The sequence below is a fragment of the Clarias gariepinus genome, chromosome 8 (assembly GCF_024256425.1).
Source record: "Clarias gariepinus isolate MV-2021 ecotype Netherlands chromosome 8, CGAR_prim_01v2, whole genome shotgun sequence".
In the NCBI taxonomy this organism is placed as follows: Eukaryota; Metazoa; Chordata; class Actinopteri; order Siluriformes; family Clariidae; genus Clarias; species Clarias gariepinus.
This window is the reverse complement of record NC_071107.1, coordinates 12975520-13001896: the sequence shown is the minus strand read 5'-3', so window position 1 is coordinate 13001896 and position 26377 is coordinate 12975520. Positions and strand designations below refer to the sequence as shown.

Genomic DNA, 26377 nt, shown 5'->3' with positions numbered 1-26377 from the left:
AGCTGCAGAACTGATTCCATTTAAGAGAGATGGACCAACGAGCAACATGAGAAAAGATGTGAGAATAATAAATTGATGGTTACTCACCGCCATCAGAGACAGCTGCAGACTGCAAGAGAACACAGAGAGACATGTGTGAGTGACTGTCCCCACCAACACACACACTCACACTAACACAGTACACGCTCTGGAGCTAGGCAGGGTGTTCTGATGGCACCCACGCATCCCCCGACCACAACACACACACACTCTCTCTCTCTCTCTCCTATATGCACACACTCAGATTTAGTCACACTTTTCCTGTTCTACTGGTAATGCTTTTCACCTGATAACATTCTGAATGAAAATGAGTGAAATGTTCTTAGCTCCGCCCACAGACCCACATAAGCCCTGCCCACATTTGCCCTGCCTTGGTTTGCCCGGACATGTCAGTCGATTGAGCGAGCACAAGATGGCAAAACAAATTCCCACGCTGCAACAGAAGGACAGGAAGTTTACAGAGAACAATACTGGACTAATTCGTGGTGTAATATTAATACAATCCGGTATCAGCTTTTCTATAAATGATATGTAAACACATAGCAACAAGATGTGTGTGTGTGTGTGTGTGTGTGTGTGTGTGTGTGTGTGTTAGCAGGTTTTCTACCCTTTTACCTGTTCTGTTCAACCATACACACTGTCTTAATTCACAAAATATGACACCCCAGCCATGTTGATGTTGAATTCTTGGTTCCGATTTCTCAGATGGTGGATTTTTGGAAGGAGTCTCCAGTGTCAGTATTGCATAAACATAAAGAGGTCAAATCTGTTTTTTTACATGTTCCACCATGGGAGGATATTAAGGAAAGAGGACTCAATATTTTGAGGTTTCTCTCAAGCCAGCTCCATTCTGGTGTTATTCGTTTGAAGAGAAAGAGATTGACTGTTAACTGGTATAACAGGAACGAACCTTGCTTTCCGGAACGTTCCACAACATTAAACACAGCTGTAAACAGACAGAAACTGCTATGTTTCATTCATTAACAAACATAACTTTTTCACTGTTTCACTGTCAAAATGTTGAGGTACAATTTTTTTTCCCCTCCAATTATAGGAAAAATCACACTTTGTTTATCAGTTCTCCATAATAGCGTTCCTCATCATATTTTATTCCACACTAAGGGCTAAAAAATAAAACGTGTCACGGTAGATTAAAGCATTGATATTAAGATGCATGTGCCTTATTTTTACTGACTTAATAAGTTTTAGTTTTAGATTTGTGCTAGATTCTATTCTAAAGTGTTTTTACATTCTACCAGCAAAAGGCCTTCAAAGTCAATACTTAATACTAAACCATATGAAGGAGATTTCACATTTAATTAGAAAATTAAGAAGAAAAAAAAGAAAAAAAAAATATATATATACTCTTTATATATATATTTATATATATATATATATATATATATATATATATATATATATATATATTTATTTATATATATATACTCTTTATATATAAGAGAAGGGTCTAGACTTTTACCCTCATTATGAAGTGTGACTACAATGACTCTGAAATCGAACCGTTTTTAGCCCCATACTGCTACAAGATCAAACCCCTTATCAGGAACAAAGTCAAATAGCATGAGATTTATGTGTAAGATTTATCTGCATGTGTTTATGTATAAGTCTGTGTAGGCTTGAAACCTAGTGAGTCACTTCCTTTAGATGTAGGCACTGAAGTCAGACAGTGACAGAACTGCGTAGGGAGGAGACAAGGCACTCGCTAACACATGACCTTGCCACAAATAGTAATCAAACATCCTTAACATAAATGTATACATCTAAACCGGTATGCATTTGCTCGTGAGAAACAATGCTGAATATTACACACACACACACTCACCCACATACCTTTACACACACACGCACACACACACACGAGCAGGATCATAATCATCACTGTTGTACTTAAAAGTGTTCCTCTGTTCAGACATGCAGTGTGAATTTCCAGCAGGCGAACAAGAAGGCCGCCCACACCGACTACGCAGAACTCCAACACCAAACACAATGAAGTGATTAGGTCATAAGAGAACCAGGAGTGAGACAGAGAGAGAAAAAGGGGGGCTGGAGCCTGACCACAAAGCCACGGGTGGGCAGACAGATGGTCTGAAGTAAGTTAGCGAGTGAGACGGAGGAGATAGAGAGTGATAAGTAGACGGAAATGTTGCATATTAAACCTTTCTTAGATTCTTCAGTGAGTCAGAAGCTTTTCGTCTCTTTCCAGAGTAAATGACAAAAATCATCATGGAAATACATATTCCCATGCAAATCCCCATAACCCAGAGCAAAAAAATATTAACCAACCATCTATAATGAACAATTTCTCTCTCCTTTTTTTTTATTATTAATCATTAATAAAACCCACAAAGCACACCTGTGAGAGTTTCCCATTGATCAGTAACTACATCAGATCTTGGTTAATATCAACACAATGACTGTTCACAAAACAGGATCAACCTCAAACACAAGTCAGCGGAACTTGGGGCATATTTAGAAATTACAAGGGGTGTTCAAGTCAAACCGGGACTTTTGACAACTGTGCTGGATAACAGACCACAGGTATGAGAGTAAAAACTACCTTTATTTCTCTATGTTATCGCCTGCTACACTAATGCACTAACACCATGATCGGACTGCCTGCATCACACCTGCAGGCATTCAATAATAAAAAAAAAACTGAATATGGGATTCTATGTCATGCAAAGCTGCCACATATGGAGCTGTGAATTCCTCATTATTACATTTCATCTCAATACAACAGGCTTCATAAAGCTGAGATTACCTTAATAAAGGACAAAAAAATTCTCGCACGTGAAAAATATATAACCTGGACACGCTACTGGAAAATAAATAACATAGCATTTTATTTCCATGTAGAACCTTATAGCATACTGTTTTACTTTTACTTAGAAAATATACAAATTAATCCTCAGTACTTCTTGCAGAACACTTTTATAAATAATGTGTATGTAAGAGGGATCTTGTAGTCTCTCTTCTAAGCACTGTTAGATGTAAATTGTTTAATGGGACCAACAAATAAGTCAGTTTTATAATGCAAAAATTTCTGGAACACTGAGCAGTAGTAAAATGTCTCGCATCTGCAGTATGCACTTCACACATATTATACAATTTGAGAAGAAACAGAATGCACACGCTCACAGAAAGCCTATTTTTGAGTTCACTTCTTTCTGATTGCAGTGGCATGACCCGTGTTAATCATGTACCACCCACTCCCTGCTCTCCCACACATATGACGTCACAGCTGCAGTGGCTCCACAGCACAGGTTATCCGTCCTTTATTATACTGGGAGCATGGGAACAGGCAAATACAAGGTCATTTACAATGCAAAAGCAGGCCAGCTATACACAACTGTGTCCAGATAACAAATGCCACCTTAACATGCAAATTTCAGAAGATAGTTAATCAATAGTCAAGGACAGTGAGGCATCAGGATTACTGTAAATGTGCAGACCTTCAAGCTACATGAACAGTACAACAGTTCTCGATTTAAAACAGTCCTCTATTTAAATTGTCTCCTGTATTAAGTTAGATGTGCGATACACTGTAAGAGGTGTAATAAAATAATTGCTTGTCACACTGGATGAAATAAACGTAGTACAATAAAAAGCTGAATTCTATTATGTGCAACAGTGTTGCCTGGATCTGATTACATCATGAAGATTTTCACATGATAGACTTGTGATAATGTAAACTACATCCTTCCATCATCACAATCCAAGAAGCATCTTCTGCAGGAAAACACAATTTTTGAATGTGAAGAAAAGGGTATTGTAATCGTTCATGGCTACTACACCATGAATACAAGTTAATCTAAGATAAGAAAACAAGTTTCCCTTCCTCCTTTGAGATAAAAAAAACTAATAGAGCCATTTGTCAGCATCATACTGTCTCACTTCAAACAATAATAAATGAAAATCCAAATTTTATTACTATTTCTTTATTGATTATTGACTTATTGAGTATTGATACAAAAATTTATGTAAGCTTCTAGAAACATATGACCTGTAAAATTGTTGCTTAAATTCAAGCATTCAATGCACAATCAAGGATGGTTCACCCACGGTTCCATGTCATGTCTTTCTTTGTTCTGTCATCTGTGATAAGTGACATCCTCTCTGCCGCCAACATTTAACAATATGCTCTTCTTTAAATTGGGACCTGTTGTACAAAATTACCTTTTTAGTAATTTTTACACTTTTAAATGAACCTCCGTCTGTATAAATGCACAAAAACATGAGGGAAAAAAACATTCACTGGTGTTTATCTTTTTTTCATTTTTGTATTGGCCGGAACCTAAACAAGCAAATCAGATTTTCCCCATGTTGACACCTCATATACCAAGAGAACCCTTACTGACTCCCCACTCCGCCTCAGTCCTGACCATCTCTGCCATTCCCTGGGTGCCGTTTTTAAAAGCTACAGTATAGGCTAGCCTAAGCTAGCAATTAGCAGCTAACCACTAATGGCTAACCTAGGCTAGTTCCCTCTTAGTTGTGTACTAACTTTTATGATCAGTAAATATAGAGGATGCTGTTGAGAATTAAAGCTCTTTCACAAATAGTTTCTCTTGATAAGGTCTGAACATGGACTTTTCCAGTCTCTGTGTTCTAATTGTCTGGGAAAACTCATATCCTCAAAGGGGTGTTCAGGGGCAGTTCAATGAAACTACAGTGAAACAAAAAACAAAACAAAACAATCGATGCCAGAATGCAGGATCTGAGTTGTATTTTAGCTGGAAAATTCAAGACACATTTTGGACACTTGTTTAAATAGGAGCATAATATGTGACCTTTAAACCCTATGTTTTCTTTTTGTTTCGCCATTGACACTAGTGAACATGTAACTGTTGCAAAGCCCTTGTGTAATCCTGTCCCACCCACTTATTGTGGCTTTTAGATGTTGCTCACACTTCAGTTTTAATAAAATATTTTCTGACACCAACAGAACTTTGCTGTCAACTTTATCTGGTCACAATTACTTTGATGTAACACAAGATCCAAGAGTTTTTTTTGTTATGAGTTAGGATCGGGACTCTTTTAAAATGTGTAATTTTGTCATTGACAGAAAAATCACATTAAAATCATACTATATAAAACTGGCTTTCCTTCCCAATTATAGGACAGAGGCGTCATATACTGAGGACCTCGTCCGCACAATCCTCCTTTATCCGTTTCCATCCCACCTGCTCTTATACTTTATTAGCTCAAGCTGTTTTCATTACTACTTAAAGATGATTCATGCTTCTGAAAGAAAAGAGTTTTTAAGATCCACAACAACAAGCTACTTAATCTGCTAAAGTGTCATTTTTTTTCAGAATAGGATAGGAATCTGAGTTATCTGTAGGCTTTCCATTAAAGTAAGGAAGCAGCGTTATAAACAGGAAGTAGTAACAGCTGAAAGCATGTGTTTTGTTGTCTGTTTAAACAAAATCTCAGTATGCTTAAGTGAAGGTGAATCTCACGGCTTCCTCAGTTACCTTCCCAGGACTGCATGATTCTTATCATATTGTAGTCATGGAGTGAGATATTGTACATTGTGAATGAGTGTACAGTACAGTACATATTCACATTCACATATTCAAAGAGTGTGCATTTCTTCTGACAACCAATACACAATGGCGGTCTTCTCTTCAGATCAGTATCTAAACTTCTTTTCAAATTCTCAGTGCTCTTTCCCATACCACTGCAGGTCAATCCCTCAGTACTCAGAGAATCGACTGCCAGGTTAAGAGGTAGTTTCATCATGGTGCTTGATGGGTTTGCAAATGCACTTGACGATACTGTTCTTGCAAGAATTAACAGCTGACCTTTATATCTTAACAACTGACTTTTGTTGTTGTTTTTACTTATGTATCTAATAACATAGTTTTGAAATCTGCATTATTGTTTTAGGATGTAAAACATAAATCAGTAAACAAGAAACTAATTTAATTTAATTTAATTTAATTTAAAATTTAAACTGGAAGGACACACTTTTCATTTCAGTGTTTTTTGGTCATTTTCTACATTCTCCTGTAGCACTGTGTCAAGAAATATCTCATTTGACCGCATTTATCTTTGATTACAGGACACAATGTGGCATCCAGTTCATGTATAAAAATAATTCCTCATGCTCCCAGAACCATTCTCTCACAACTTGAGTCCTAAAACATGCCTGCGCCATCAACTCTACTGGTATTATAACCTGGGCATTCAGTACATTCAGGTCATCAGCTGACTTCATTTTATTGCCACATAACGTTGCTGAGGCAAGACCTGACCAACTGAAGCAACTCTTCTTTACATCTGGGTTTATCATGCCACCCCTGCATTGCTTCCTTTCATATAACAGCATGCTTCCTGGGTTTGTGCTCAAAAGCATACCCCTTCTAGACGATGGGAAAGCAGGGGGGAAAAATGAATAATTTAATTTTGATTATAACAGTAAGCAAGTACATAGACCAGATACAGACCTGCCTAGGATAAATGCATGCAGGGCAAATTCAGTGCATTCAAATTCAGTAAAAGAGGGGAAAAAAAGAGTGGAACGTATGAGATTACTTAAGTGTTTGCTCTTTTAAAGGGAAATGAGTTATGGGAATTTCTTTGTCAGCATTTTTTCCAGATTCAGTGTACATTTCTGAGCATCTTTGGGCCTCTTTATTCATGCTGTGGCTCTTCTTCATTCCCCTTCCCCCTTCCTCATTCCAGTGGCTTGCCTCCGTTCTTCTGGCAACGCAAGCAAATGTGGCCACATACTGAAATATTACTTGGATTTTTCCAGCCTCCTCAACATTTCTGAAGCTGCATGTCCCCATAGACCTGTCGCTCACTCTTTGTCCGAGGACACTTCTTTCTTTCTCTTCCCCACTCTAATGAACAGAGTAACACTGCTGGACCAACAGGCCTGGACACACAGCTAATGCAGCTTCATGGAGATCTATATCTATATCTGTTTTAAAGACATTTGCGTAGATATTAACTATGGTTTTGTGCAATGTTGCTAAAGTGGGTTTAGAACTTTTAGAAGTCACAGTTATAGCTCTCTCTTCTGTCAATCACAGGGACACTAACCAATCACAGGTCCATGTGAGCTCAGATTCTGTGTACTTATATAAAGATATATATAAAATATTATAACAAATGATCCCAATATCAGCAAAATCTTAGAAATGTGTATTATAACAATTTCATTATACCAATACTAGGTCTTAAACAGTCTTTTATTGGAATTAAAATCTTTATTTTGAATGATTAAAAAAAAGTGTTTGGCATCACAAGTCATCACTGTATGCTTTAAAGACTCACACAGTTCTAGAATTAAAGGATGCCTCTGCACAGAAGTGTAATGGGCAGGTGCTTTCATTTGTTACTGCTGTCATGGTGACTAAAGGGGTTTGATCGAGCTAGCACAGGATCAAACCCCAACATCTTCTCCCACATAAGTGACACTTCCATAAACCCACGCTCATCACGGGTGTTTGGTCAGGTCTGACCTGAATAATGAAAACACAGCTACATCATTGCTACCATTTAAGGAGTAGAGATTCTTTCTCCCTCCCGCTCTCCCTCTCTTTCTCTCACACACACACACACACACATCCTGAGCACATCAGTGCGTTTGGCCATGCTGGAACAATCCCCCACACACATTGCTTCCAAATGCATTGTTATCCGACTCTGAAGTTTACGACTGTTTAAACAACATGCACACGTACAGGTCTAAAAACGGCAGCGCTTCTTATAAAGCTTGTACATAAACTGAGAAGGCCAGTGTGTGTGTGTGTGTGTGTGTGTGTGTGTGTCTTGCGTCCTTAGAGCTGGATGTAAATGAGTGAGTGACACACTGAGTCACACAAAGCTAAGCTTTTTTTACACACGGACACACGGTACACACTGCCATAAAGGCACTCTTGTTCAGAGCGAGAGTGAGCGAACATTTAGAGTGAGCACTGCTCGACTCTAATCCTCGCCTTTACTCACCGACACAATGAGAGAGTGAGGAAAGAGATATTAACAGGGTCCTGGGGTAGAGCAGGAACAGCAACGAAAGGAATAAGAAATGGAGAGAACTGGAAAAAGAAAAAAAGGGTGAAAGAGGGAAAAAGGGAAAAAAGGGGAAGAATAAGAGAAATGAAGGGGAAAAAATCAGGGGAGAGAAAGAAAATGGAAAGCAATTGAAACAAGGAGATGATGGGAGATATGAGGGTAAATAAAAAGGTGGACAAGAAAGGTAAGTAAAAGAAAAAAAGAAAAGTAAAGAGGAATAAAGGAGTGTTGCATGAAAGACCGAATAGAATATGAAAATTACAGGAGAGGGAAACTGGGAAGTAAAAAAAAAAAGAGAATTGTAAATGGGAATTTAAAGAAAAACGGCAAGAGAAAGACTCAATGTGGCAGCAATTTGCCACAATGAGTGAAAGTCAGAAAATAGCTTTTGTCTTGTTTTGCTTTCAAACTATTTGTGTGTATGAAATGAATTACCACAAAACTTTACAATAAAACACCTTTATAAACAGACTTTTCCATCCACCATACCCTCTAGTGCTATAATAACCAGTCTAACACACTCAGTGCTGTACTAACCTGTATTAGTGCTATACTAATAATATCACTGTACTAACACAGTCAGCGCTATACTAACTACTACTAGTGCTATAATAACTAGTACTAGAACTGGAATAACACACCCAGTGCTGTACTAACTCATATCAGTGCTGCACTACACACTCGGTGCTGTACTAACTAGTATGAGTGATGTACTGGTACTACTGTATTAACCTAGTCAGTGCTATGCTAATTAGTACTAGTGCTATAATAACTAGAATAATCAATGTACTAACACACTTAGTGCTACTGTTTATTAACTAGTATAAGTGCTAAACTAATTTATAGTGCTGTTATAACACGTTCAATGCTTTACTAAAAGGTTTTAGTGTTGAACTAAGTAACTAACACACCCTAACTAGTATCAGGGTTGTACAAATACATTCAGAGCTGTACTAACTAGCAACCCATTCATGTAATTCAACACTAAAACACTCAGTTCTGTACTTACTTGTACTACTGCTGTGCTAATTAATACAATGTTTTGCTAACGATAACTGTACTAACTTATAATAGGGCATCATTAATACACCACTCATTTCTGTGCTTACTAATAAAAGTTATCTAATAATAGACTTAATCCACTGACTGCTAGTTTTTGTTCAGTCATAACACTTCAGCACTGGACTAACCCTAACATGAGTAAGAAAAAAAAAAAAAAAGCCTTGGGTTGTTCTGGTGTAAAAGAACAGAAAGAGAAAGCTCTGTTTAAGGTTTTTGGCCATGTCGACATGAGCAACACTGAGATATTTCCAAACAAAACACATCCCACACTACACCTAGAGGAAGGACCAGAACGTTCCGATCCAAGCGTCTGTGCACAAACCCATCCACTGTTTACTTTTGAATTTCAAGTATGAATAGTAGCTGCCTTTGAGGGACAACTGACTCAACTAGGAGAGAGAAGGCGAAAGACAGACGGACAGACACAACAGTTGAAAGTTTGCTTTGGGTCTAACAATCTAAATCGAGTAACTGCTCAAAAATGTTGTATAAATTTGATAAAATATTGCATTATTTCCAAAACGATGGTAACAATTAAAGACTGATTTAAAAATAAAACCTAAAAAAACAAAAACAGAGCAGCACATTCTGAAACAAAATCTGAACAGAATAAAAAGCGGGACATATAGTGAGGGAAGGTGAAGAGATGAGAAACGGCTTTATAAAGTGCTGAAATGTAAACTCTCACACGTACCGCTGTAAAGTTGGAGACTCGTTTGAAAGAAAGCCTCTTCTTCAGACTCATAGTGCGCTCACGGAGGTGTGTGTTCCTCATCCGGCCGAGCTACTAACATACACGGATGTGGAGCCGCTAATGCCTGAGCCATGCCATGGGCACGCACATGTCTGCACGACTCATTCCTTCACAGCAAGAGCCAACACGCTCGCCTCTTACCCCTGTGCGCGCACACACACATACACACATATACACAGTCAGAGATCTGCCATCTCTTACTCTTGAGGAAGTTCCGTTCAGCTCCGTCTCTATGACAACCCAAGCTTGCAGCGGGAGGCGGGAACCGATTTACGGGCTTGAGTTTGGTTAGTGAAAAATCCAGTTGAAGAACCTGAAATTCTCTCCTGTCTCCCGTTTCATTTTACAGAACACGTCATAGAATCAAATCAGCACAGATTAACCGTCGCTCTTTTTCCTTCTCCAGGGAACGACAGGATTGCTAGCTCAACTGTTCTGCATCTCTGGCTCAGTCTCAACCTAAATAAATCCAGGATCTCAAGCCCAGAAAGCCCCTCGACTGCCGTTGCAGTGCCTCACTCACACACTCTTACACGCTAAATAAACATCTGTCCTTATTCCCGACTGGAAAACATCTCTGATCGCTGCGCTGGACCACAATCATACTCTCACAAAGGCCAAAGAAAGCTGTCGGTTTCTCTCAGAGACAAACAAGAATGTGTGAGGAGCTTGTAGCAGAGACTGGAGAAGTCTGGGTCTGGGGTTTCACTTATTAATGGAGCAGACTCAAGGGGTGGAGAAACGTTTGAGTCTGGACATGACGTAACCAAAGGTGTGCTGGTTTACTCAGAGCCGGGAGGTTCTGCTGCATCGAACCAGAGAACGAGACGCTCAGACACAAAGGCTGCGTTTGATAGGTACCGCGTGGTCATGGGCCGAGGCTGAAACCTGTTCATGGTATGATGAGCTATTTCCTGTCCCAGACTTGAGGGGAAAAAAAAAGGTTTTAAAAAACATTCAGCTGTCTCATTTTAAGCGGGAGAGGGGGAACTGAAAAAAATGGTTTTGATTCTTCTTAGATTACACACACAATTTTCTGGACTTGTAATCCTTCTACACCTCAATAAACATACTGTCTCGCTATTGGCAACTACGTAACAATTCTAATAAACTAAATATCAACTTTCACATGTTGGAGTCAAGCAGAGACATGGATTTTCCAGCTGGAAGACTTGATACACTGCAATTACTGAGCAATAAATAAATATATTCGGGCACATTTTTGGTTTGAGGTTTATCTTGTCAAGACACAGCAGATATAACTTAACTATTTATAGTTAAATAACTGAACCACCACCCAGGGTATAATTCAGGCCGGGATTTAAAAATACTGTAGACATTCTACAGCACTAGAATTAACATTCTAGTACAGCAGCGCTGTCAGTCAACCCAGCTGTAATTCCAATGATTTCCTATCAATTAATATTATAAAGATTTATATAAATGCTATAGCTCTCCCCGTGCTTGGTAGGTTTCCTCTGGGCACTCAGTTTTCCTCCAACAGTCAAAAGACATGCAGATAAGGCTAATTCGCCTCAAAGTGCCATTAGTGTGTGTGAGTGACTGTGTGACTGTGTGTGTATGTGTGCCATGTGATGGTATGCACCCTGGCCATGGTGTACCTACCCTTGTTGATGTTTTCTGTAAGGAGATGTTTATTTAAAATATAAGGATGGTTTCCTGTTTCAGTGCTTTGCAAAAAATGAGAACATTTGCACTCTGATTCGCCAGTAACTGGACAGACAGTGTTTCTCTGTGTTTATCATGTGATTAACATACACTATATATAACTTTAATATGCCAGCACAGCTGATTTAAGATTGTTATTAGGTTCTAGGTTCTGTAAGGTCAATGTAAATGAGCCAGGTCATACTTTTTAAAGATTCTTACTACTCAATTTAATTTTAACTCTAACCGTTTAATTTTAATTTTCTTATTCTAAAACTAGCAAAAACTCTAATTACCCTTATAATTTACTATTTCAATTCTGAATCTAATTCGATTTTCAACTCTAACTAACTGTAATTCTGTGTCTAACCTAATTATTACTTCAAACTAATTCTAAATGAACTTTAATTTTTACTCTAACTACAACTCAGGGTATAACTACAACTTTAACTTTTTACTCTAACTCACATTTCAACTTGAATTCTTACTCTAACTATAACTTTACCCTTTAACACCAACTTTTATTCTCAATATAACTAAAACTCAAACCTTAACACTGAATATACCTGTATCTCAAATTCTAACTACAAATTCAACTACAAACTGTGATTCTAACTCACATTCTACATACAGTATAACCTTCTAATGCTAATTCTAACTCTAGATGTAATACATACAAGTCATTCTAAATCTAATCTTCTCGCTAATTCACTAAATTCTTAAAGAAACTCGTTGTGATTTATATTTTTACTCCTTAACGATAAAGTTCAAAGATTTCTAATTTTACCTCAAAATCTCATTCTTACTTTATTTAATTAAGAATTAAACATTAGTTCTAATTAATTCTAACTTATTACTAATTTCATAACTTATTTCAATTTACCTGTAATTCCAGCTAAGTGTAACTACAATTCTGATCAATTTTATTTATCTTAAACTCTAACTTAACTAATTAGAATTCACTTTTTAACTTCAATTATAATTCAGTCCTTTGTCCCAACTCTTTCCAATTAGAGATGTACAAGAAGTTAATACCATCATTATAACTACTGTATTTGTTTGATCAATTTTCACTGCAGAGTTTATCGTGATCAGGGTCACAGTCAGTCTGGAGACAATCCCAGGAATAGGAGACATGAGGTAGGAATACATCATGGACGAAATGCTCTGCATACATGTTCACACACTCGTTCAAACTTAAGGGCAAGTGAGTGTAGCCAAGCCACCCACATACATGTTTTTATGAATAACCCAGAGTAAAAAAAAAAAATTATGGACAGACCACCACAGAGACAGTAACTGGAGCTTAAGATCAACATGAAGCCCCGGAAGCTATTAGACTGCAATATTATCCACTGTACTACCATGCCTCCTGACTACCATGTTAATCCGAATTCTGGATCACTAGAATGAAGGAATCACTGGAAAGTAATCAGAGGTTCTGGTTATTTTAAGTAAAGAGTAAAGTGATTATATGTTACATGTTTTACGAGTGGAAATCACTTGCACCTTATTTGTGAGCAAATAAACACTGGTATGACTCCAACCTTTCTCAATACTGCCCTCTGCTGTGGAATCCATCTTTCATTGGATTAACCCGTTAACTATGCGGACAATTCATTACAAAAGGCAAATTAAAATGAGTGTGATAAATCAGGAAAAAATCATCAAATATGTGTGTGTGTGTGTGTGTGTGTGTGTGTGTGTGTGTGTGTGTGTGTGTGTGTGTGTGTAATGAGGGTTATTTTAAGACACAAAGACACAAAGGTCAGCTGTTCTGGAATAGTAGAACAGTATTGTCAAGTACTACTATAAAACTAAGGCACCATAATGAAACTGGCTCTCATAAAGACCATCCCAGTAATGAAAGTCCAAAACTTACCTCTGCTGCAGAGGAGAAGTTTATTTGGAATTACATGCCCCAAAAATCACTAAGTTAAAGCACCTTAGATTAGAGCCGTTAGTTTCAAGTGTGTGGAGATTATTGCATATTTTGGATGCACTCAGCATTGTTTTACAACGTAGAAAGAAATAAAAATCAGGAAAGACCATGGAATTAGAAGGTGTGTCCAAATTTTTGACTGGCAGTGTACATTTTATTTGTACACATCAATTTGATTTAATCTGATTTGCGTGGGGTTTTTGTTGAAGTTAATTATATTTGTGGTTTAATAAAATACATTTAAAAATAGAAAGATCTTAAATGAAAAAAAAAAGACATTCAACATATTTCTAAATAATTTTTAGCATGCCTTCAACTAATAAAATAATTAATAAGTCAAAATCTTTTTGGGGGGGGGGGGCTAAAAAGTTTTGTCAGAGTGACAGAGGGATATAGACGAATGTAAAGTCAAAACCACAATAAATAAAAATATATAATAAATATCTATTTTAAAAAATGAATAAACATAAAACAATATATATAATTGTTTTATGTTTATAATTTTTTTTTATCTGTCTCTGGAAAAACATTCATGACGATCACTTTCAATAATAAGTCTTTCTTTGATAAGATCAAACTCAGGCTGCTCTGTGTGAAACAGCTTCATACACATTCCTACAGAACTTTTTAAATGCATATCATGAAAAATAAAAGAAAGTTCAAAAGCTCGCTGCTTCGGTAATGAAAGTGACATTTCCCGTGCGGTAATGAACTGTTTGCATTAGATGACTGAAGGAAAAGGTGAATGCATGCCACAGGGGTGTCATTTATTATTCATTTGCTGTTCAATCAGAGGCTTTAATTAATTTCATGTTGTACAATTATGTTTGCGCTCTGTGAACAGGAAGAACTAAACAGAGGGATGTTTCCATCTGTTGGAACTGGTCAGGCGGGCGTCATTTAGCGTTAGGATATCGACAGAAAACTTAATGGAGCCAAATTATATCTTAATCGGTAAGACATTAAGTCACCTGTTATGATGTTACAGAATTCTGAAGCTGTCATGATTTTTCCATGGCTCGATTGAGCCATAGAATTGTGAAATATTTCATAATGCTCAACAGTTTGATGTTTGTTCTGTTTGATCTCCTGACAGGTGTAAAGCTGTGCACTGGATTCTGTTTGAAACTACATCGTGACACATGAGATTTAAAGAGATTTGGGAATGGCAGCTAGTGTTTAAATCTGAGAGGTTATTCTGCTGCAGAAAATCAGCGCATTCCACAGCATGACTGCACAGGCACTTCAGAGAGCGGTGTGAAAAAAGCATGAGCGCTTACTGACACACGTTAACAATACACACAGATATACAAATAACACACACACACACCCTACTCTGACATATATAACCATCACTTTGAAAGCGAAGGACTGTGAAATCCCTCATTAACGCACTCACAGTATTAATGTACAGAAGATGGACGGGAAAACACTCTCAGGATGACAGACTAGTTTAATAAATGTAGTAAAATATGTGAAAGAGTGTGTGTGTGTGTGTGTGTGTGTGTGTGTGTGTGTGTGTGCATGCGTGTGCGCATGTTCTACAGGTACTCACTCTATCAGGTTTGATGCTCAAAGTTTGCTCCATCTGCAGCCTTGTGAGTCTCAACGCTACAGCCGGCGTCACGTCACCCTGCGCTTTGTTAAAACATCCATCCACCGCGTGTGTGTGTGTGAGTGTATGAGTGATAGAGCCTGTGTCCACGATCCTTCTCAGTCACCGTCGTGATCTCTGCGCTTCTTCCTCTGACTCAGTCTCTCTCGTTCTCTCTCCCTCCTCCCTCTCCTTCTTTCCACCCACCCTGTAATTCCTATTCCGCCCACAAAGCTTAGGGCTCGAACACAAAGATGCAGAGACACGCTTGCAACACAGAGGTGTGTGTGTGTGTGTGTATGCTAGTGTGTGCGCGAGGGTGTTTGTTCAAGCCTCCATAAGATGTCTGAAAGGGAAAAAAAAAATTACACACTTGCTGCGTGTTGCGCTCAACAAAGATTATATTCCCACACAGAAAGTGCTTGATGACATCGTGGCCCCCTGCGATCCTGTGCGGTTTTTTTTTATTACACAATGTGTTGTGTCGCCTACTTAGTATGCCTAAAGCACAGCATCTCCTTAAATACAAGGGGCAAGTGTGTGAACGAGAGGGAATGAGAGTGAAAGTGTGTGTGTGTGTGTGGGGGGGGGGGGGTCATGTTCTTATACTTTGGTGGGGACCAAATGTCCTTAGATGGCTGTGAATGCCTGAAGATTTAGACCTTGTGGGAACATTTCGCTGGTGCCCACAATGACAACTTGTTGCTTTCTTTATAATTGAACATGTATTCTTTTTACTATTTAAAAACATCAGAAAAAAGCTAAAATTAAAAGTTTTCGTTTTGATCATTGAAGTTATGGTTAGAGTTACATAAACAATTAATAAATAAAAGTCTCGGTGGCAGGTCCTCACAAGCAGACTAACACAAACGTGTGTGTGTGTGTGTGTGTCCGTGAGAGAGAAAGAGATGAGGGTGCTTGGGGCCTCAACCCCAGAATCTACATATTCATGTGTGTACTATCTTCTGTGTATTCCTCTATATGTTTTGGCCCCCTTCACAGGACCAAAAATAATATATATAGAAAATAAACATAGTGCATACAATTTTAAAAACCTTCTTCAAGGAGGCTTTTTAAAATTGCAACTATTTCTGATAAGGGGAAAAAAAACCTGAAAGGGAATCCTGAATTCCCTGAAGAAGTCCACTTCCTGTTCAGTGTGTAATGATAGTGTGTAATGATAATTGTACCCTGAAGCAACGACTAAGTTTCTTTATCAAAAACGCATTCAAGTCAGATTTTTCTGTCATTTGGTTCATCTTCATGGGTTTTTCCCTACTCACCCCTTCCTTCTTTCTCGCCAATTTGGTCACCTGCCAATTCCCCTTCCAAAAATCATGCCCTCCCATATCATACAGCAGTTACCAACTAGTGAGAGTAAATAAAACATATGTTCCATGGAAGACATGTAAATCCAGCTCATGCAGCATCACAGGACACGGTAGCACAGTCAGAGAAAAGTCCTATTTACCATCTAAAGCTTTCATGATGTTACAGATACCCCCGACTAGATAATGTCACTAGGTGTGTTTACACCCTACTGTTCCAATAATAATTAAAATAATAGTCTAATTGGAATAAAAACACATCACCACAATCAGAATAGTCCGATCCGATCTGCCCCAATCAGAAGGAGAGAGGTGGTGTAACCTTTGATGATCTGTTCATCATGTGAATATTAGCCATTTAAACACTTAATCTGATGGTTTCTCTCTTAACGGACTAAGAATATTCTCTCTGCACATGTTTGCTCCATATGGGGATAACATTAGGTAACTTGTGTTTTCAGTAATACATTATTGCTTCCATTCCTGATTAATAAACTCACCCATCTGTCTGAGGATAGGCATTGTTTGTCCTCTGCATTTTATACTGTATGTAATAGAGTGTCTAACCAATCATAGATGTGCCTGAATTCTTGTATAACATACAAGGTGGGATTTACCAGAAAAGATGGAAAGCCTCCTCTAACATCAGAGGCAGAGAAAAATACCTCCCCTTGTGCCACCTAGACTGTTCTGGCCCATCGACTCCACAAGACCACTGGAGGTATGTTATGGTGTCTGGCACAATTATGAAAATTATAAAGTTATTTACAATGTTATGGGGCAGGAGCTACATAGATCGGACCTCTTTGTCCGGTGCAGAACACGGATGCTTGATTAGATTGGTATTTGGGGAGTTTGATGGCGGGCTCAGCAGCCTTGGGCTGGGGTCCATTGGGTATTCCGATACCATTCCATTGTGGCCAGGATTACTTTTTTTTGGCGATTTATGCCTCATTGGCTTTTCTGTATGATCGGACCAGACAAGCTAGCTTTTTCGGTCCCTGAGGGAATGTGTGAACGTGGGGCACCCAATATCCTGGTACCAGTTTACTAGCATATAATTGATAATCAGTGTTACTGTGTTATTGTAAAGGTTGATTGGTGCATATACAGTATGTGCATTATACTGTATATTGTACTAGTGTGTGCGTCATAGTATTTCATATATCCAGTATAAATAACCTTGGAATCACCTCATTTAAAGTATTTGGTGATACATGTAAGCAATATACAGTGGGGCAAAAAAGTATTTAGTCAGCCACCAATTGTGCAAGTTCTCCCACTTAAAAAGATTATGTGGCCTGTAATTTTCATCATAGGTATACCTTGTCACGGGGTGCGCCTGTGATGGGCGTGTGCCCAAATCTATTATTCTGGCCAGCTGGCAATAATTAACGTTAATAGGATCTGGGGCTTGCTCCGCATTCTGGCTCTTATAGACCTGTAACTTCTTCTTTAAGAGGCTCCTCTGTCCTCCACTCGTTACCTGTATTAATGGCATCTGTTATCAGTATAAAAGACACCTGTCCACAACCTCAAACAGTCACACGCCAAACTCCACTAAGGCCAAGACCAAAGAGCTGTCAAAGGACACCAGAAACTAAATTGTAGACCTGCACCAGGCTATAAAGACTGAATCTGCAATAGAAATCAACTGTGGAAGCAATTATTAAAAAAATGGAAGACATACAAGACCACTGATAATCGCCCTCGATCTGGGGCTCAACGCAAGATCTCAGCCTGTGGGGTCAAAATGATCACAAGAACTGTGAACAAAAATACCAGAACCACAAAGAAGAACCTAGTGAATGACCTGCAGAGAGTTGGGACTAAAGTAACAAAGGCTACCATCAGTAACATACTGCGCTGCCAGGGACTCAAATCCTGCAGTGCCAGACGTGTCCCCCTGCTTATGCCAGTACATGTCCAGGCCCGTCTGAAGTTTGCTAGAGAGCATTTAAATGATCCAGAATAGGATTGGGAAAATGTCATATTGTCAGATGAAATCAAAATAAAACTTTGTGTTTGGAGAAAGAATGCTGAGTTGCATCCAAAGAACACCATACCTACTGTGAAGCATGGGGGTGGAAACATCATGCTTTGGGGCTGTTTTTCCGCAAAGGGACCAGGAGAACTGATCCGTGTAAAGGAAAGAATGAATGGTGCCATGTATCGTGAGATATGAGTGAAAATCTTGTTCCATCAGCAAGGGCATTGAAGATAAAATATGGCTGGGTCTTTCAGCATGAAAATGACCCCAACGAAGGAGTGGCTTCGTAAGAAGCATTTCAAGGTCCTGGAGTGGCCTATCCAGTCCCCAGATCTCAACCCCATACAAAATGTTTGGAGGGAGTTGAAAGTCCGTGGTGCCCAGCGACAGCCCCAAAACATCAACAAGAATAGGTCAAATCGGCAACAGTGGTATTTTGGATTTATTTTTCTTATTTTGTCTCTCATAGTTGAGGTATACCTACAGTATGATGAAAATTACAGGCCTCTCTCATCTTTTTAAGTGGGAGAACTTGCACAACTGGTGGCTGACTAAATACTTTTTTACCCCACTGTATGGCTCGCATATCATTTTTACATTATGTAATGTTAGGAATATATATGGAAATAGGTACTATACATACAGTATGTTTTGTGACTACACACCGATCAGCTATAAAATTAACACTATAACATAACAGTGTGAATAACACTAATTATCAATTATCCACCAGTAAATTAGTAAACTAAGATCATGGGCACCCAAGACTCATTTATGCCCACGGCAACTAAGGGTCAACTCGTCTGATCTAATAACATAGAAAAGTCAATGCAGCACACAGTGCCGAAGAAACCCAATGCCGGCCATGACAGAAAGGTACCAGAACATCCAGTGCACCACAGCATGCCATGCACGGGGCCCAGCAAGCAAAAAGTCCAAAGCAGCCAAACCCCCAAGGCCACAATTTGATCAAGTACCCATGACACACGCTGGACAAATAAGCCCATTCCACAAGCCACGGCACTCAAAGGATCCATCACTCCGTGCCCCAAGGTGTCAGAGCTGTTGGCTCAAGAGGAACCTAAAATCTAGGTAGTTTTAATGTTAATACTTTGTAATTTATAGCTGATCAGTGGACATATAACACATACAGTATGAAAACTTTGCTTTGATAAACAGTATGTCCATACATTACATTGTCTGAGTATACGTTTCATTAAGAAGATGCTGCTGTTTGCACTTCTGTGAATAAAAGCATTGCATGTTTGTGGAGTTGTGGGAAGTCTGATTTGCTTGACATTAAGATAAATTGATTGATCGATAAGTAAGATAATCATTTGTTGTAGGCCTACAGTAGTTATATTTGGGTTTTCATCACTGCAGATTGTACTTAATCCTGTTTGTACTAAATCTTGATGCAAACACAATGGGGAGATTTATTTCTCTCTTCAGTTATTTACACTCATGCAAGTGTGTGTACCAAACAGTTGAACACAGTGATGCATTCTGGCAGCTTGTCAGTAAAATAAGCTGTGTTCATGCACATACCTCATGGAAGTGTCACAGCACGTGACTGAACCTTAACATCCAGTCAACACTTATTGCTGAAATACGAATTTTTACACTCATGACCAAATAAGTAATTTATTTCCACAAGTTGATGGGAATATTCTTTTGAGATTTACTACTTGTTGATGTAATGGCATTAAAAAATTCCTCCAGATTTTTAGGTGCAGATTTAGGTTTTCTGCTATTCGAACATTCAAACAAAGTTGTTCAGTTGGATTCAGATTCGCTAACTAGAAAAGAAAAAGAAGAATGCTGTCGTTTTCATAAAAGCAGGTTAAGATGACTTTGGCTGTGTAACATGGCCATGAAGGGATGCACATGTTCAGCAACAACATTCAGATAGACTGAGGCATTTAAGAGATGACTGATCGATACTAATGGGTGCAAAATGTGCCAAGAAAACATTCACTACACCATTACACAACTTCCACGAACCTGACTTGTTAACACAAGGCAGGTTGTGTCCATGAATTTACGCTGTAGGAACCAATTTCTGACCCTACCATCTGACAAAGAGTGCCTTAGCAAAAATCAAGCTTTATCAGACCAGGCTAAATATATTTTGCTTCAGTCTTCATCTTTTCAGCTTTGGAGAGCCTATGCCTATTGCAGCCTTTGCTTTCTGTTCCTAGCTGACGGAAGTGGAACCTGTCATGATCTTCTGCACTTGTAACACATCCACTTTAAGGTTTGATATGTTGCACATTCTGAGATGCTTTTCTGCTCATCAGAAGTGTATAAATGGCTGTCTGAGTTACTGTAGGCTTTCTTTTATCGTGAACCAGTCTGGCCTTCCTCTGTTGACCTCCCTCACCAACAAGGCGTTTCTGTCTGCAGAACCACCACTCACCGGAAACATTTTTTTTTATTGCTATGTCTGTGTAAAGTCTGGAGACTGGTGAGTGTGAAAATCCCCGGAGATCAGCAGTTAAAGAAATACTCAAACTGCCTGTCTGGCACCAACATTCATGCCATGGTCAAAATCACTCAGATTAAATCATTTCCATTTTAATGTCTGATGTGAACATTACATGAAGCGTCTGGCCTATCTGCGCTCCTGTTACATAATTGGCTGCTTAGACAATGACATGAATTACTAGGTGAAGAGTTGAAGATCGAGTGTGCAAGCAATTAATCTAGCTACCAGCATTTTCACATGTTTAAGTTGAAAAGATGACTTACAACTAATGTTAGACATTTTTATATTTTTGTGTTGCGTTTTTATAAAGCCTCCCAATCATTCTAAAGCTTAAAATGGTGACTTTGTGTATAAATTAATACATAAAACATATATTACGATCCCCCCCCACATATATATGTGTGTGTGTGTGTGTGTGTATGAGTCACTTATCTGACATGTGTCAGAGGTGTGAGTAGAATTATGAAGCTCTACATTCTTCAGCAAGTCCCAGCATTATGTTCTCCTCCCCACTGAGCAGAACATGAAGACCGCAGCAAGGTTTGTGTGTGTGTGTGTGTGTGTGTGTGTGCGTGCGCGTGCGTGCGTGTGTATTCTGTGGCTGCCAGGAAGAATTTTGCAGTTTGAATCCAAAACATTTTCTATAATCCTAACATGTAAGAAATTTTTAAAGCCTTTTTTGTCTTAATTTTAATGTTCATGGATTGCAGTTCATGAAAATCAGATATCCAGTATATTAAAATATTGAAATATTTAATTTTATTTAAAGATTAAGTAAATTACTATTCATACAGTATAAACACTGTGCATCTTTTAGTCTAGTTCAGTACACACATGGGAAGGACTGGTGACTTGACAGTTGTCCAGAAGATGATCACTGACTCCCTTCACAAGGAGGGTAAATTCCAGGTCATCACCGAAAGAGCTGGTTATTCACACTGTGCTGTTTTCAAGCATATTCAGGCAAATATGACTAAAAAGGAGAAGTGCGGAAGGTTAAGGTATACAAGCAACATGGATGACCACAGCCTAAAGAAGATTGTCAAGAAAAGCTGAACTTGGTGACTGCCACAAGGACTGAAGTAAGGCTGGAGTCAGTGCAACAAGAGCCACCATTGACAGACAGCTTCAGAAAATGACCTATAACTGTTTTACTCCTAGTATAAACCCGGAAGTAACTGTTGTATAATTTATGTTATACAGGGGGTTTAACTTCGAAAAACGTAATGAGCTGAGAAGACACAGAAATGAAATATATTTGTGACATTTATTTTAAACAAAGTAATTATTGTAATCAGTTGTGATCCAAAAAGATGTACAAAAAGCTCTAGGTATGTTCAGTAACTAATTGCTTTTGACAGCAGACCTGTTTCTTAAGATACATCTTAACACTGCATTTACAACACAACATTAAACAAAATGTTCATTTACAGTAGGACACTCTAATAATATTGGAACGGCAAGATTAATTCTTTCTTACACTGAAGACATTTGAAAGTTAAAATTTTGATTTATCGTCTCATATTCATTTTTTTCTCAGGAAAAGCCCAGGTGTAAAGCAAAAACGACAGAATTGACCTTGCTGTTCCAATACTTTTAGCATGGACTGTATAACACACCTAAACTGAATGAGTTTGCATAGCAAGTTGTTAAAGTAGAATGTCTATGTGTTTAAGCTGAGAAAATCTCTGGGATAACAAAGATCTTTATCCACTATGCTGTTAACGTCTAAGAGAAATAGAAAACGCTGCCAGGCTACAGATTTGTCATTTTGTTTAGCAGCTAATAGCATTTGCCTGATTACCTTTTTAAATTATTATAAAGAGTACAAAAGAAAACTACAGAAGAAAACAATTATGAATCAGTCAATGATAGCCTGCGGATTGAAACAGGAACAGACAGAAGCCTATTGCTTTCTGTATCTGTATAATTTTATACATTACCCTGCTGGTACATGATTGGCTGAGCAGGTACACAGGTGGTGATCCAAAATTTTTCAACAACATATTTAATGCTAATTAAAAATAATGACGCATGAATAAATTGTACACACTTGAATGCAAAAACCTTGAAATAACGACAGCCTTCATGGCTCTGTATCTGCTACAACATGCAGGAGAATCCAGTCACCTGACTGAGCCAGAACAGTAAAATGGACACACACACACACACACACACACACACACACCACCTCTCTACACTCAACTTCTCTTTCCATCGCTTGCTAAAAATAGTAAACAGCATTTTACGAGATGATCGATGTCACCCTGGGGGACAGAGCAAGATTTTGCACAGCGAGGAAGCGCAAGACGGCTGTCTTCCAAACTACATTATTATTCATAAACTTGCAAGTTCGTATATATATCATCATTCTGTTCTGGGGAATCAGGAAAAACATGCCTCTTATTTACAAAAGAAACATGCCTTTATAAGGATATATACAGATATTTTAATTTTACTTTAAAAGTTAACTGCATGTCATGTTGCTCACATTTAATTTGGTTTGATTAGATTTTGCATTCACACTAGCGAGGGACAAGTACCAGGAGTATTTACTATCTCTCATCTCTGCAGCTGTTTATAAGCTCCAATAAATAAATGATTGTACCCATTATACATGACAGTTTATTAAATGTTATTATACAGTATATTATATAATATTATATTGTAGGGTAAATATACATTATAATTTAAAATGTTACTTTATATATTAACCCAATTTTACCTCTATATAGCACCACAATGAATTTGACATGAAGCAATTAAGATGTGATTTTACTTAAGATTTTTCGTATAATGTCAATGGGTTTAATAAGAAAATTAACACTTTTCAAACGAACAATTATAAAAATTAAGACTAAGGTCAAGTGGCTGACTTTGCCCTTTAAGAACATTTTATTTTCTTGCCTTAAGCGGTATTTGAGTTGCTCTCAATAAGTAAGTTTTGGATCATTATCCATCTGCACTGTGAATCAGTTTTCACTTTAAAACCCCTCCTGCTACTTATGTCAACAGTCACATCATCAGTAATGATCCCTGATCCCTGCCAAGGTGGCTCGAAGGTCAGTGCAGTTGTTACCATGAACATCAAGATTAACACTTAATCTGAAATACTGACTGATAACTTGCGTCCAACAGTCTGTGGGAATTGTGCATACAATCATTATTAACTCCAATGTGATCTTCAAATGTTTGGGCCATTAAAGGAGTTCCTGGGGGGCTGGAGTTTCAGAAATGAAGCAGGCAGTCAGGTCATGGCTCTGACAAAAAACTTTCTACCACTCCGTGGGCTTTCGTTGTTGTTCACTCCCTAGTTCATTTTTTTCTTTTCTGAACCAAACTGTGTACTTGGCCACTTCCAACTTTTCTGCTATCTCTCTGATAAGGTTTTTTTTTTTTTCAGCCTAATGATAACCTCCTTCAATTGCATCAAAATCTCTTTGGACTTCATATCAAGAGTTCCCATGAATAGCTACCAAATGCAAATTCAACACTTGCAATCAATGCAACCTTTAATCTTCCAATGTGTTCTCCTTCAAGCATTATACCAAAAATCTACGCTTCCAACTTACATATCAACATTTTATACATCTTTATAGATTCCGATCTGACTTTTGGTGTATCTACACAGTCTGGCAAAACAACAACAATAGAAAAATAAAATAAATTAAATGCAATGTGGTGGCTAGTTCACTCAATTTCTCACGCTCCCAGAACCACTTTTCCAAAGGTAGAGTCCTGCAAAATGTCTGCATCATTAGTCAAGGAAAAACTCATTTATTTGCCACATCACGCTGTTGAGCCTAGACTTGACCAGCTGAAGCAACCCTGAGTACGGGGTACGAGAGTACTTGTACAGGGAGCACTATGCATCGCTTCATGCGCTTTCCTATTTACCCTAATGCACTCATCACTATGGAATCGGGCCGATCTGAACCTAACAGACCACATGATCTTTTCCCATTGTGTCAAAGTCCAATCTCTTTGCTCTTGAGGAATTTAAACGCTTTTTATAACGAGTCTCACAAACAAGTGGTTTTCTTATGGCCATGCAGCTGTTTAGTTCCAAGCTGGTCAGTTCTCATCACCTTGTATGCATATGGAAAAGGTCTTACTTTCACTATTTAACAGAACTCTGATTTCTACTGTTGATTGCTTCTGATGCAACTTTGATTTCAAGTCAGTTGTAGTTTACATTAGTGTGTCACCTTCTACACTTTTGTAGATACGAATGTTTTTCTGAACCAACTACATTTTTCTAGTTGGTTACTAGAACTTTTTACTAGTATTATAAACTATTTAGAAATATCTCTGACAAGTAAAAAAAAAAAAAGGTTTTATAAAAAAACTACTAGAAGACTTTACGAACTTTACCATATGTGATTTGCATAAATATTATAAAAGATATATATGTAATGTCATTTCTCGTCCTGTCACTTGTCGCTGTTTAATGTCGCCAGCTTGCTCAGGGAATGAATGTCTGCTTGTCATTTTGTTACTGGTGTGAAACAGAAATGAAGTCTGAGCTTTGTAGGCTGTCAGTTTGTTTGAGACAAGAAACAGAGTCATTACAGCAAGACTCAGAGAGCATGAGCGACTCAGGAGCTTGGCGCGTGGGCACCGGGATGCCCTCTCTCATTAGATAAACACTATCCCACATCATGGCTGAGCAGTCAGATTGGCTGTCTGTTTGGTTACCCTGAGAAACCCTGAGCTGTGTGTACTGTATGTGTGTGTGTCTGCTGGATATTCAGAGCTGTTAGTGTGTCGGAATTTAAGCGGTTTGTTTCATTAACATTTAATTTGTGTCTGTGTGCTTTTACTTTTCACAGTGCACTGTGTATGATCATGTACTTTCTAAGAGACAGTAATTATGTGTGTGTGTGTGTGTGTGTGTGTGAACTAGCTTGTAAGAGAGAGAGAGAGAGCGACAGCATGAGGGTGTTTCACCACAGGGCAGTCATTAGAGTGTTTGTATGTCTGTGTGTGGACACGAAGTCCTTCGCTAACAAGAACGAACAAAATGCTGTTCAATGCTCATTACGATTGAGCACAGAGACACACACACACACATATACAGACACCCACACACATAACAATTACTGTGCTCTTTTTTACACAAACCAGGCTTTGTTTACATGTCAGTATCATCATCCTTCATGTTGCTTTATCACTGAGAAATAGTGATTAAGCAACCACAAGGTCGGAAGGCAAAGGAGATGCCATGGTGTGAGAACAAGTGTGAGAACTAAAGCTTACCATATGCTATAGTTTAATGGTAGTTGGAAAGACGGCAAATTCTAAATGAGCCTAAATTGAAAATTCAAAGCAGTAACACTTTAGATAAAAGCCGTGTTTCATCTTCACTCTTAAAGATCAGATTTTCACACTTCACACACGTTCATGTTGTGCATTTTGGATTTTATTTTATTTTTTCTTGTTCAAACGCAAGCTGCTAAACTG

The 26377-nt window shown here is 38.3% G+C and overlaps 1 protein-coding gene across 2 annotated transcripts in view; it reads right to left on the bottom strand.

Moving 5' to 3' along the window:
• The window catches only part of rgs12b (regulator of G protein signaling 12b), a 73806-nt gene that overhangs the window by 23961 nt on the left and 23468 nt on the right, over window positions 1-26377 (bottom strand). For both annotated transcript variants that reach the window (XM_053502224.1, XM_053502225.1), the window contains exon 5: window positions 88-109. In XM_053502224.1, the coding sequence (XP_053358199.1) occupies window positions 88-109 (22 nt within the window). The remainder of the gene's footprint in view (window positions 1-87; window positions 110-26377) is intronic.